Source organism: Neodiprion virginianus, chromosome 5 (genome assembly GCF_021901495.1).
Source record: "Neodiprion virginianus isolate iyNeoVirg1 chromosome 5, iyNeoVirg1.1, whole genome shotgun sequence".
In the NCBI taxonomy this organism is placed as follows: Eukaryota; Metazoa; Arthropoda; class Insecta; order Hymenoptera; family Diprionidae; genus Neodiprion; species Neodiprion virginianus.
This window is the reverse complement of record NC_060881.1, coordinates 25,222,854-25,237,982: the sequence shown is the minus strand read 5'-3', so window position 1 is coordinate 25,237,982 and position 15,129 is coordinate 25,222,854. Positions and strand designations below refer to the sequence as shown.

The following is a 15,129-nucleotide window of genomic DNA, read 5'->3' as shown; positions in this document are numbered from 1 at the left end:
GAATAAAAAAAATAAAATAAAATTAAGAGAAATAAGAAGGGTGGGAGGGAGGCTAATATATAAGAAGGAGGAGAAGAAAGACTCTGGGTATATCAGTACGACGAATCTTCTTCTTCTTCTTCTTCTTCTTCTTCTTCTTCTTCTCCCTCGTCACAGCCGCACCCGCTCCCTTTTACGTTACCTATATATTTTATATACGTATTATACAGGAACGTCTTTGTGTATACACTACAGAGGTATATATTACATGCATGTACGTACATGTATAAACGAATGTGCAAGGAGGAGGTATTCGAACATTGCCCGGCAACCACTTTCATAACCTCTCTACGCGGTATAACCAACCCACCTTTTGCGCACTCTGACACATACGTGCGCCTATATTCGTAAACGAGCACGGGCTACCTGTGCCATTTACATAGATACCTATAAGGATAGCAGATAAAGGCGGAGGTACTAACCGGGATAACAACCGTCTCGCCGTATCGCTACCCAGCTTTTCTTCTTCTTCTTCTTCTTCTTCTTCTGCTTCTGCTTCTTTTCAGCTCGCACACACGCGTAGGTATGCCGTTTTTATACGTCTCGCTTACTCAGAAAACGAGAAGCAAAATTGGCGTATGAGAATGGGTAAGAAAAACGCTGTATCGATATTATGGTACGTATAACATCAGAGGTTCGTTGTATCGGGACGAACCCTTGTTAAATATCCTCGCGTCAAGCACGCGATGAAGAGAAAAAAATAATCGCTCTTCTTTTTCTTCTTCTACTTCGTCGGAAAATTTAATGGAACGAATTTATCTTAGGGGGTATGATTTTTCCAATCAAAATACAACGTTCGGTTTTAAAACATTTTCCATTACAATCTCACGTCCCTGACTTATAATTTCACTATTCGTACGCGATGTAACATCATCGAGTAATAAGAGACTATTTTCATAGGTGCGCAAAATTTCACCAAGAATTCCAAAAGAAACTAAAAACACATCGATGTGTGATACGTAATTGATTTTTAAAGAGAAAAAATATTTCTAAATCGATTGAAAAATATACAAAAGAAATTGAAAATCCGTCCTGTGAGGGTAAAGGATAAATATCGCACTATGTATAACCCGTATATAACATTAAGGAATTTAAAGTCGCGTGAGAAGACTAATAATCTTGAGAAAAAGTTCATCTTGAAAGAGAGCAGAGAAGAACAGACTGAGCGCGCAAGCTGTAAGTGGAGAAGATCTCCTTGAACGACTTATTAAAGCTCGACGTTGCAGATAAGCTCGAAACGCTTGCACCGAAGAAATGGAAGTTATCCCCGTGTCTAGACCCGGTTATGAAAACTGTTTTTGCATCATTTTAAGGTGAAAAACAAAGTAAACAAATAAACCTTTGAATTACCCCCGAGCATTTTATATTAATATTGTTGTTATTATTATTACTATACTTTGGGCACAGCGTGAAATTGCGAATAAATTACTTCAAGCTTAAAAAAAAAAAACAAAAAACAAAAACAAAAACAAAAACGAGATATGCGATCAAAATAATATTCGGAACAAAAAAAAAAAAAAATTTCCCACGGTCACGGTACGCCGTGAGGGCATACTTTTTCTTTTTATATTTTTCAGCATTCCGCAGAGCTCGAGGGTTGATAATTCGATCAATACGCGATACTGCGGTCAAAGAATATGAAAAAAGACGAAAAAAGAAAGAAAAAAAAAACCGATAAAAATAATCCAAAGAAGCTTGAAACTGGTTTGATATCAACGGCGAAAAATTTGTCACCTTCATCTCTGCGGTAAGAAAGAGAAAAAACCTGACGTTCGAAAAAGTGTCGAGGATAAGAAATAAAAAATAAATGAAAATTAATGACGAAAACTAAGATCTTCCTCGTAAGGAAGAGGGTAAAAAATATTCAATATTTCAAAAATATCACGCGTGTAACCCAACGCATGTAGGCACATATACGGATTTATACGTGTATATATATATATATATATATATATATATATTAGGGTGGTCCTTATTTGGGGTGTTGACGAATTCCGATAAGTGCGCCCCCTAGACACGTTTGAAATAAATTTAAAAAAATGTGTGCGAAAACGGAGCGCTGTAGTCCAATTAGAAGACGTGCCTGTAAGCTCGTTTTGTTTTTCATTTGAATAACATGGGATTTTCAGACTACTTCAGTCATTATGTTTTTGAGTTGTCCCCATGAACGCAAAAAATTCTTTTTTCACATAAATCTGTTGTTCATGGATCTCGGAATATCGTAAAATCTTTCCCGATCCAGAAAAACAGACGGCGATCAAAACATTTTAATTTTAATTATTACTTTTTAAAAAAGTATAAAGTATAAGCGATGTGTTTTTAAATACACTAATTGAAATACATATTTTTTCCCACATGTACAATTATTTTTTTTTACAAACTTATGACGTAAATAAGACTGCCTTTTAATTGGTGAAATACTGTCAAGCACCAAGCGGCTAAAAAGAGGTATTCTCACGTTGATCAATTTGCCGTCGTGTATAATATCAGGGGGATGCGGGGCGTAAAGGTTGTGATAACGACTTGTGGAAAAATATACGCGTAGTTGTACCCATGAACAACAGATTTATGTGAAAAAAGAATTTTTTGCGTTCATGGGGACAACTCAAAAACATAATGACTGAAGTAGTCTAAAAATCCCATGTTATTCAAATGAAAAACAAAACGAGGTTACAGGCACGTCTTCTAATTGGACTGTAGCGCTCCGTTTTCGCACACATTTTTTTAAATTTATTTCAAACGTGTCTAGGGGGCGCACTTATCGGAATTCGTCAACACCCCAAATAAGGACCACCCTAATATATATATATATATATATATATATATATGTACATATGTACAAATATTTCCGTATGTATCGGTACAGCAACAAAGCGATTACAGAACCCTGTGTCCAAAGGTATCCAATTACGTCTCCGGACACACTGCTGACCTGAAACAAGGGTAAAAAGACAAGGGAGGGAGGGTGAAAGCGTACAAGCTAGGGTGCGGAAACGGCAGACACCGCAACCCCAAAAGGCGCCCTCTGACCTCCATAGTGTCCATTGTGGTCCGCCAAATAGCTTAATATCAGATCATAGTTAGCGGTATTATAATAACATTGCCCGCGTGTATTATACGGTGTAAACTAAACGTTGCATACGGGGAAATTCCATGCGAAACCCGACCAACTTCTGACCCTCGTAATTTTTGCCGCGGTTAAAAAATTTTTCTACAATTTTTCCAACTCTGAAACAGTGCTCGGAATTTCTTCAGATTTCTTCAAATAACTGGCTAATTATTTGCAAGTAATGAGAGTGATTTTGATACGGACCACTTTTTTAAATTCTCAAAAACTGTATTTTCTTTTCGAAACATTTCAAGACCGGACTCCGTCATGGGAAAATTTTTGTTCTATTTTTTTTTTTTTGCAACGCTTTGAATTCTTTTGACAAACTATAACATTGTTCAAGCGGTCTGAGAATTCTCAGAAATTCTCAAAACTTCGATTTTACAACACTCGGAACAATTTTAGACCCGTTTCCTTGTGAATCTATTTGAAGAGAACGTAGAATTTTTTTTTAGATTCAGATTTTCATTTTTTTTTTTTTTTATTCTGAACTAGCATAGCGGATCCACCATTATAAATTTTGGGTTCGTTATCGGTGCGACTCTAATTGCCTCAGCGCAGCAATTTCTACCAAAATCGAAATATTTTTGGATTTTTTTTCCACCATATGGTATCGGAAATTCAGATTCCGCAAATATGACTTCTGATTCGTGATCAGCCGCCCAAAAACCGACGAGTACCAATTTCAATCAAAATCCAAATGTTTTTAATTATTTTTGAGCTTATTGAATACGCCGAGTTAGAATTTTGCAAATTTAATCTTCGATTCGGGAGTAACGACCCAAAAAAAAAACCTCACGGTACTAATTTTCATTCAAATCCATTCATCCACTCTCAAGATATCATCAGTTTCATCTCATTATTTGAAACTTTGTTAATTGAATAATTGAAAAAGTACCGCGCCGATCAAAACCAAATTCTAATCACTTCTAAGTTTGGAAAATATCCGCGTGGATTGAGACCAAAATTATTGAAATCCGTTAACAACATGAAAACTCAACTTTTCATTTTCGGGGTGATTACAATAACTCTTCCTCTTTTCTCTGAAAACAGAGAAACGGGAAGTTAGAGACTGCAATAAAAAAATAAAAAAACCTGTACACTCCCTCTCTCTTTCTCTTTCTTCCTTTCTTTATTTATTGTTAGTTTTCTTAGCTCGGTAACGGTTGAACTGTAATTTGTGTCCAGGGGGTATGATGTAAACGAACCCGTTAGACACACGCTCTAATATTATACGCCGATGAAAGATAAGCAATTGGAAATGTAATTGCTCTCGGTAATCTAGAGACGACTGATATAGATTTCAATTTTTATTTATTTCTTATATTTACTTCTTTTAATAACGATGTTTGAGCCAGTCTTTAACCGTGCAGCGTATTTCACAATCAGCATCCTCGGGTTTGGTTACTAATTGTAAGTAGTTATATAATAAGGTTATAGATCGACCGACGACAACGAGATAAAAATAGTATAACAATCGCGTTGTTGTTACCGGATAGCGAAAAGATGTAATTATATACTATTTGTAAGACAAACTTTTAATGCCTAAAAATGTTTATGTATATAAGTAATATTATAACGGGAATGATGATACAGGGATTAAAAAATATATCTTGAAGATGAAAAAAAAAAAAGAAAATTTACGGTCTATGAACTTTTACAAATACAGACATGTACGGGATTAAGGGTAACAATATTGGAAGGTTGGAAAATAGATGGGTCACAATATCGATTTTTTAAAGACGTGAAAATCTATTTTAAGAACGTTTTTTTTTTTGATCAAAAACGTAGAGACGAGTTATGAAAAAGTAGAAGGCTTAAGTGTAAAATTCCAAAACGCAGAATCCTCAGATGGAATTTTACAATAGACCAAAATTTGACGATTCTGTTTTGGATTTTTATACTTTGTCTTTCTACATTCTGTCTCTTCCATGCTTCGAAATTCAGTATTTTGAATGATCTATAAGACGTGTTTACGAATTTTTAAAAATTGGCCATTGTAATCCTTCCATTTTAGAATCCTTCTACATTTTTACTCTAAAAGTTTTTTTTGTCGAAATCACATTAAATATTTGTAAATAATTGAGCAATTGAATAAAAAAAATCTGAAAATATTCAAGGTGCTGTTTCAGAATTGGGACAATTGCAGAAATTTGTTACAGTGACAACACTTGTGCGAACGCTAACTAAACTCAAACATGTAGAAAAAGTTTGGGTTCAAAAATTTCCAACGATTCGACGAACTGTGCAAAAAATTTCGCAATATAATATGGCTGTGTGTAACAGTTTTGCCACAAGAAGCATTTGAAAATATTAGCGGTTGAAACACCGCGACGGGTTGCTAGTTGTAAATATAAGTCATGGTATGAACTCTATTATGTAGTATACCTGATACACCAAGCGCGGAAATATGAAAGGTCTAAGAATCAAAAAAAAGTTCAATTACTTAGAGCAGCAGCAGCAGCAGCAGCAGCGAGTTTGTTATACGATAAAGAAAATTGAACCTCCCCACCTCAGAGAGAGAAAAAAAAAAAAGACAAATCCGATGTAAAATTCTCGTCTAGTTTCATCCCGGAAATTACTTCGATATCTTCCTCTCATATATCAAATATACAAGTAAAATGATGATTAAGGATTCATTACAGACATTATTTACAGTATATTATTTAATATTGTAATACACAAAGCCTCGTGAGGGTAATTTTTTTTTTTTTAGTTCAAATAGTCCAATACACACAAGGCACGAACCTCTAATTGATTTTGTAAGTGGTTGCAAATTTGATTTTTTATCTTAATTTTAAACCCAAGAATAATATACGCAAATTTACAGTATCAAAAATTCCCGGGAAATAGTGAAAATTAATGTACGGACGATATAATTCTAGTTTTTCGCGATTATTCCGATAACGGTAAGGAATTTCGAAAAATCAAAGAATTCGTTGTCACTAAGTAAATACTGGACGAAAATAATTTTTTTAGGGTATATCTCGACGCGAAATTTTTATCTCTACAACTTTTGTCAGAAAATTTTTCCAAAATTCTTTACCATTGCCGAGATAATCGTGAAAGACGAAAATATCCGTCTGTTTTTTTAAATATCCCGGGGATTTTTGACCCCGCAAATTTGCGTATAGCAAATTCTTTGAGTACGGAACTAAGTTAAAAATCAATTTCACCACCGCTTCTAAATATCCGAGATTCGTCGGGCCTTGGTTTATTGGACTAGAAGATAAAAAGGGGGGTAAAAGAATGTATTCGTGCATTCAAAGCATGTGTAATACCTGTGTGCGATGCATGTGTTTAATAGTAGGACAATCTCCCTAGAGTAAAGTGATATCCCAGTGCGTAGAGCCAAAGCGTTGGCATGCATCAGGTTTCACCAATATCCGTTGTTGATGGAACCACTGCTTTTATGCAAGATCGCCTTGCAGACATGCAGCAGCAGCAGCAGGACGAACCAAATGAGGAGAGGATACGACGGATTTCCGCGCTGCTGATGCTGCTGCACTTTCACGTTCGCTGCTGAAGTCCTCTACCGAAAAGTCTGTGAGATACGGAGAGAGAAAGAAAGAGAGCGAGAGCGAGAGAGAGAGAGAGACAAAAAATGGAAGGGAACGGAAGCGCGTGAAGCCCGAAAAAATGTCCACAGTATTTCCATATCTCGTAAATTTTTGTTACTTTTTTTGCAAATGCTGCGTTAAATAATAAAACATTTTCCACCTCGGCAGTTTGTTCGCTTACACATTCATTATTTATTCTTTAGGTTATATACGCTACACTTGAGAATATTACTTGTGTACATAATGCATGCCGCAAGCAAGAAAGTTGCCGAATATTAATAAAAAAAAAAAAAAAAGATACCTATGTACGCGATACATTGGTGGAGATCTAAACGTTTTTCGCATTTTTTTTTTTTTTTTTGACAAAATTTCATCAATACTTTATGGTGTACGTGATAAAGTGAAAAAAAAATAATTTTTTCATCTTCTTCGAGTTGGATTTATCCGTTAAATTTATTTTCGGAAAAATAATTTACACTCTCATTGTCAGCCAAGCAACCATTTGACACTTGAAAAATTCTCAATGATCATAAGTATAATAAAAAGGTATAATAAGAAGGAGAAGATACAACAGCGTATAGGTATAATACATAATGTAAGTAGAGAAGAAGGTATAAGGAATTTGAGGGATGAAAAGGTAGAGAAATAATGAGCACGAGAAGTCGGGGGAGGATTGAAGAGCTCGCAAAGGTTGACGTCGTTTTTATACACATTTTTCTCCATTTTCCTTCCTCGTTTGCTACCCGAGCTTTGTCTTTTTCCTCGCCTAGGTAAGTATATACGTTCTCTGGACGAGAAGAAAAAACGCCGAGGAAATGCTGCTAGGTGTGTGTATTGTATACCGTATATATGTTATATACATATATTTATACATCGCTATGTATATAATAATGGCATACCCATCCTGTCGTCTCGAAAAGATCCAAGGAGAATTGTGCTGTTCGCATAATTGCAGTGCCAAAGGCTGTTTACAACGATGAAACAAAATAATAATATTTCCCTCTGCCGCAAGTTGCTTTCCTCGTGGCGGCTTCTTCAACTATATATGTATATATACATAGAGAGAGAGACAGATATATATATATATATATATATATATATATATATATATTAATTGCAGAGGGATAGAGTATATTTCATGGTAAATAGTTCGCAGTCGCTTTAAGCTTGTGCAACAGAAGACGAGGAGACGAGCATAGGCGCAACGACGTCTCCAAGGCGTTTTGAAAATACGCAATTACCTAGACATCGAGAGTGACGCGACGGAGCGGAGAAAATAAAAACTATCAAAGAATTCTCATATATATTCGATAATATACATTTTCCAAAATCAGTGCGCAAAATTCGAGTTTTGCAACACGCGCGTCAAAAGTCCCTCTTTCATTGCATGTCGAGCGTGTGAGAAGTGAACAACTTTTATACCCGCTAGTTACTTTTTGCACACTGTTTCAACACTCTGGTTACTTTTGCGCACGCTTCGCAGACAATGTAAGAGGGACTTTTGCTGCACACTCTACAAAAAGTAGCCCATTCCGTTTTAATTCTCGCACGTGTGCGAAAATGTATTGTTTTTCGTACTCATTTGAGTGCGTAAAATTCAATTTTGCGCACTCGGGAAAAACAGTATCAACTAGTGCGCAATCTTACGCTATTGAAATATTTGAAAACACACGAGGGTCAGAATATCGAATTATCAAAAACGCGAAGATCTAATTTAGAAGAATTTTAAAATACTGAACCTGGAAATCTAGAAAAGTCAAAATATAGACGGTCAAGGTGCATTAGAAAACCAATCAGAATTCTAACGATTTTACACAATCTAGATAGACGACAACAACGCATTGCAATCTCTCTATCAAGTTGAATTTAATCTTCAATTCTGATTTTACTTCTATTTCTATTTCAACCCCGTAATTCTTTTTTGTTTCTCCCTCTTCTCCGGTAAGCAGCAGGTCTTTTAACGGTCCGTATCACGCTGGACAGAAGCAATCTCATTCGAAATTCAAACGGTGGGAGAGAGATGCGCGATCCTGGGTACATACATACATTCAAACGTATCGAGTCGCTTCCTGCGACCGATAGGCGAGAGAGAGAGAGAGAGAAAGGCAGAGAGAGAGAAAGAGAGAGAAAGAGAGAGGCTTTACTGGCCGGCTAACGTTTTGCCACTCCCACCAGCCTCCGGATGAGCTGCTTTTATCCCCGTTGTTATTTGGTCTACCGGGTTGATTTCGCGGAGCGTGTAATCTTTCTCACTCTCTCTCTCTCTCTCTCTCTCTCTTTCACTCTTTAATCGCGTGCGCTCTTGAGCCTCGCCAAAGCCCCGCGAGTCGTTTGTATAGTAGGTAGACGGCTAATTAATGGTTAATCGGATAACGCGTAATTAATTAACGAACGACATGAAAGAAGATGAAAAAAAATAAAAAAAATAAAAAAAAAAAAAAAACGCAGAGGATAAAAGCTTGTGAAAAACGAAAAATGGAACGAAAGATGTTTGAGGAGAAAACGGGTGAAACTGTGCTGATAAAAATGATATTACATCAATGAAATTAAGAAAAAACGAGGAGGGGAAAAAAGCGTACAATAACTAAAATATCAATTATTATACAGTATAAATATTTTCATATGGAATATTATACTAATGTGAAATTATAATTATTTTACCATATGTATACGTATACGATACATGCATACTATATGCTATAGAAATAGGGATGGCGTAACTAACGTGAGAAATCAGCAATTTCATTCGTACACTTCCAATTTCACTCTTTTTTCTCTCCTATTTTTAACGAAATTTCGGCGGGGTGTAAGCATAAAAGTGGCGGAAAAACAAGAAACAAAACGGAAAAAAAGAAAAAAAAAAAAATTCAATCAAACCTCGAGCATATACATATATAAGAAAGGAAATTGTGTATGCACCATACCTCGGCGAATATGCGGGATTATTTATATAATTCGGAGGTAGAACTTGAGGGGGAAAGAGACAAGGAGAGAAATGAGGATCGCTGGGATTGCAGCAACACGGTACAGCTCCGAAGAGGAGAATAAAATCAAAAAAAATGAGGAGGAATAAGAGAGACTAGACTATGTGTATGTGTATATATATATATATATATGAGGAGGCGTGGCGGATAGAAGGAAGAGAGGAGAGGAAAGGAGAAGCTAGGGTGATTTTCTCTGGATAAAATGGTAGAGACTAAGGACAGTGGATAGATGGATTTCGATGATAGAAAAACAAGAGAGCATTTTCCGCACGGGGAGAATCTATTATTGATAAAAGCATTTCTCAGGGGGTAGTAGATATTCCCGCGCGGCAAACAACCACCACCTACATGTACGACGAATTCCGAGCTCCTCCTCCTCCTCCTGCTGCTCCTTCTCCTCGTCATTGTCATCCTTGTCGTTTTCGCCTCACTCAATCGATCGATACACACACATATATGTAACATATACACTGTAACGACGTGTTTGCGTAAACTGTGACCAAAAAAGAGCTTGCAGGGGAAGAGTCTATAAGTCCTCGTGACCGATGTCGCAGGCCGGGGAGGGTATAACAATCGGTTTACTTTTCACCCATTTCGTACATACATTACGAATTTCTACGAATACGAATAATTACTTTGGATTTCTTCGAGATCGCATCAGGACGGCCGATAAATTGGTTTCAAGCAAACGAATCAATCCGGAGAGTGACCGAGTCAAAATTCGAAAAAGTTCAAAATAAATACCATCCTAATAATTATACTCTATAAAGATGGTGGAAAAATTTTAATTTGATAAAATAAACGATTCAGCTCGACGACTAAATTATCAAATAGATTCGCATTCCGATGAAAGTTTATTTTCAGTTTCAAACAAGTTGCACGAGGGTGGTGCGAAAGTTTTTCCGAACGTAACGAGAAACCGCGGGATTAATTGTTCCGCATTCGAACAAAACGGCGGGTGAATATATTATTTTACACCGTCATCGACGAGCAATAGCAAAGCATAACGTATTTCCGGAATCATTGTTTCAATACCGTTGGGAAGTGAAATACACTTTGTACGTATAAGGTAAACGTACTTCTGCAAGTGCTTGCAATATAATATACATGCGTACATACATGTATGTATATTATATAATATCTACAATTCTATTCTCTGTACAAACAGGAATAGAAATTGTCGGCAAATAATTCTAGGAGCAAACCAAAATGTAATCCCAAAATTGCATAAACCGGATGCGCTACATGTACGTGTATGCGACCAAAGGCAAACTGCAATATATTTCTTCAATATCTCTGCGGGCTATATACCGTGAGCAAACTACAATAACAGAATAAGTTTGCGCTGATGGCGGTTTCCCGATGCGAGAGAGAAAAAGAAACTTCGTTTATTCTGGGAACCGAATCATTAGGTGGATATCTTGAATGGTGGGTGCCGTGTGCAAATAAAAGTGTTACAGCGGATAAATAATCGTCAATGGGAGAGAATGAACGATACGTCGCTGTTATAATTTATAGTCAGTCAATTCTAAGAAATCATTCTTATTTATTTATATATTATTATATTATACGCGAAAATCCTGACGCATCTTCTTTCGTTTTTCGAATCGAACGACGTTTGAATAACCATTGATATACCGCATAATCGAAGATTGAAATTAATTATAAAATCGACGACGTCTTTGTTGAACGGAATTGGCTATAGATTCCGTACACTTGTAGCGTGTACCAATTTCGCCGGGATTATTGGGTATACAACACAGAGCCAGCTGTGGGGGGAAAATAATGTACTTTCGATAATTGTCCGCAGCTGCCGATCATTTGTTATTAGCAATACATCAACGAGCAAGGAGGATGATAGCTGCTTGATTAATGAGCCAAAACTCCTCCGGGGATAGAACGGTATTGTATTCCGTATTTTGCGCGGGTGCTTGTCGTGTGTCGTAATAATCTGCAGGTTTCGTCGCCGATTCACAGCATCGTTATACGTGTAACGCCGTTATCAATTACGCCCTAATAAATTGGACGCAGGTGTACGGTGTTTTTTTTCTCTCTTTTTTTTTTCTTTAAATTTATCTTTGTTTCGCAATTCGTACAACGTCGATAAAGATGAGTAAAAAAGAGAAAAATTATCACGACGAATCGTACGTACGGTTGGTTTTATATTCTGTGATAACGTTTTATTTTCTTACCTGACACAAAAGCAGCCACGTAAAGAGCGACGAGTAGGGGAAGGAAGAACTTCATTTCCATCGATGCATCCATTTCGGCGATTCGATAATATCAGTCGATATGCACAACTTGTGTTTATAAACTTACGGAGGAACTATGTTTCCAACTTTTAATATCACGAACTTGTTGTTTAAATGTAGAAAAAAGAAAAACGATTGTATATCCACAAAGAAAACTGTACAGCTTACGGTGTATAATAATTATTCTTCGATGATTCACAGTTATTAAACACGATACTAAATACCTGTTACACGTACGTAATTTATTTATAATTATTCGATTTTGAAAACCGATTCGTTCAAGAACAGATCCGGAGCAATCGTCGTATCGTTATTGTCCAAAATTTATTCACCTTCTTTAACTATTCGTTCACGATGGGATATAGATGGAACACTGTAACACGAATATAACCGACGATCGACTCTCCTCGCATTTATTACCGGTAGCCCAAAAATTAACCGCGACACATTTGGCACATGATTGAACGCAGGGCATTATGGTTGTTTGTCTTTTGTTTGGAGCGTCGTGAAGTTTGCAGCAGAATTTTAAATAACTGGCGAAATTCACGCAACACGGTTCTATTAACTCACTTGTTACAGTATTTACAGTCTGAACGTAGCCGCGGTAAACCGAAAACTCCGCGAGATGATAAATCAAAAATAAACGCACTCACAATCCTTCGATATATCTCGTTGCACGCAGGAGATGATCGTTCACGATTTTGCACCGATCGGACGATATGATTTCTGTTTCGTTGCTCGAATCACGAGTTACGTAAGATAGGCAATAATACCTTCACTATTGGCACGAATTTTTCTTCTATCGATATCATTTCTTCCTAGGCTGTAATTTCGATGCTCGATTTAATCTCGGAATTATGAATCACGGATTAGACGTCGAGCTGTTAGAGGTGGTTCATCCTGTTGGCCAGCTACCAAAACAACCACTGCCGCCGGTTTAATCCCAGACGCACGTGCGTTACTCCGGTAAATTGTTGTGTACACATGTAACAACGCGCCGCGCATCCGTTCGCAAACTCCTGACGACGAATTCGCGGGAGAGTTTACGCCCGAGGGAAGAATCGTGGTATAAAAAAAAATAAAAAATAAAAACGCGAGAGGCGAATGCAGCCTCGGCAAGAAAATAAACAAACGAACGTCGACACTCGAGATATCGTAACAGTCAGCTTGCACTTGAAGTTGGCGCCGGTCCGCACTCGGTCTCGCCTCGATTAAACAAAACAACAACGCGGCAAAGACGCGAGACCGTAACCCCAAACACGAGTTGTTTATTCCGTGGTATCTTGAGTTCGGAGAGACGAAGACACCGACCGTTCATCCCTGCGCATAGCAGCAGCAGTTTATCGCTGTTGTCATTAACTCTTTACGGAGGAGGGAAAACAAATCGAGAAACCACCGAACGTTGAAGAACCGGCGCCGGTATCGGCCGACATCTAGAACTGATCTAGACCGGCTCAATCTTTCCCGTGAGTCGTGTCTCCGGCCTCGCGGCAAACACAATAACAACAACAACAACAGCAGCAGCAGCAGCGGCAACGATAACAACAACAACAAGAACAACAACAAAGACACACAAATCAACGCGCTGCGATTTCTTGGTTCGACGAATTTCTCGCATTTAACCGAAGCACGTTCACCGGTTCACCTGTGAGCCCCTCTGTATGTTTTCAGTCGCTCTCCGACTCTCGGCGTACTTCACACCGCACTTTTTTTTTTTTTTTCTACTATACCCGCGAGATGACGACGGACGCCGTTTCGTTCTCGGTACACTCGCGCCGTTTACGCGCGTTCGCTCGGACCTCTCGGAGAGGAGTAACCCGGTGCCCTGAGCGGCGAGAGGGAGCCGGGGATACCAGAGTCGGAGCCTCTGGCTTTGCCCCCGCAGAGATCGACGGAAACAGCCGAGTTCTCACGGAGGCTATCGAGAGGGTCGTGCGCGCGCGCGACGTGCGCCTCCCCCCCCTCCCCCGCCCCACCACCGCCGCCCCTCGCAGCCTCCCGACGATTCCCTACCCTTTGAGCCTTCGCGCTCCGGGAGTAACCGGGAGCAACCCGCTCGTCGGACTCTCTACTCTCTCTCTCTTTCTCTCTTTCCCTCGCTCGTTCGCTCTCTCCCTTTCACTCCGCTCGGGAGCGCCAAAACTTCTCTTCTCGGGAGATGAGATGAGATGAGATCCCTACGCGCGCCTACCAAAAGACCCTGAACGATGTTGTCGGACTGATTGTGACTTGATTTTTATTCACGTTTAGGGATTATTGGGATAAATATTGTAACGAAAATGTGATCGAACAGGGGATTGGTGAGTGTCGATGAAACTAAGCTTATTTAATTACTTACATGTAACTGAAGATAAAGTCCGTGTCATGGTGGGAGACTATTTTCAGATACTGTAATAACAACTACAGTTATGTCAACAACGTCAGAGAAATCGCGTTGTTCTGTCATTTTTTCAACTTAAAATTTATAGGGTTCGTTCTCGTCTGATTCTATTCGTAAATGAAATATTCCAATTCATATCGTCAGAGTCAGAGGCTTGCGGATGACAATTGAATGTCTTTCTTACCGAATCATACATTTTTCATCTTTAAATTATGTCGATTATACATACATACATTTGCGATTGTTCGTATCTATTGACGAGATCTAAAATAAATCTGTCTTATTGTCAAACAATTTGTAAGAAGTTCTGACCATAAAATAAACTATTATTCATTAAAATCGGATATACAGGTATGTACGATTTTTTTGGCGATAAATAACAAAACAATGCAAAATCTTTGACGATCATAACGACGAGGTGTTTCAGAATATTTCCTTTATAAATCACAGAGATTTTTTTGAATCAAGTTTCACTTGGTTGCACGTTAGAACCTCTGTTTTGTCACGTTCCTGTTTCGACACATTTTTTACCTGATTGTACGTCCTATACGTATGTATACCCCATGCATTCACACCATGCCCTTGTGTACGGTATGTTATTTAATGTAAGTAATTAGTATACTATTTGTCGGACCTAGATCACGCCTCCGGCCTGATCTCCGTAGTTTCTACCAACCACCCTCTTTAGTTTTATTTCCTCGATATTCTTTCCAACTTACTCTGGTACCACGATGTATCGCATGCACTACTTTTCTGTCTCCTCTGTGTATATTATGCACGCCTTACAGATCATCTATAAGTCCTA

At 38.1% G+C, this 15,129-nt stretch overlaps 1 protein-coding gene across 6 annotated transcripts in view; it reads right to left on the bottom strand.

Moving 5' to 3' along the window:
• Positions 1–13,027, bottom strand: part of LOC124304837 (nephrin) — a 196,336-nt gene extending 183,309 nt beyond the window's left edge. For all 6 annotated transcript variants that reach the window (XM_046763530.1, XM_046763528.1, XM_046763529.1 and 3 more), the window contains exon 1: positions 11,885–13,027. In XM_046763530.1, coding sequence (XP_046619486.1) covers positions 11,885–11,957 — 73 coding nt within the window. In that variant the 5' untranslated portion in view covers positions 11,958–13,027. The remainder of the gene's footprint in view (positions 1–11,884) is intronic.
• Positions 13,028–15,129: the final 2,102 nt, after the last annotated feature.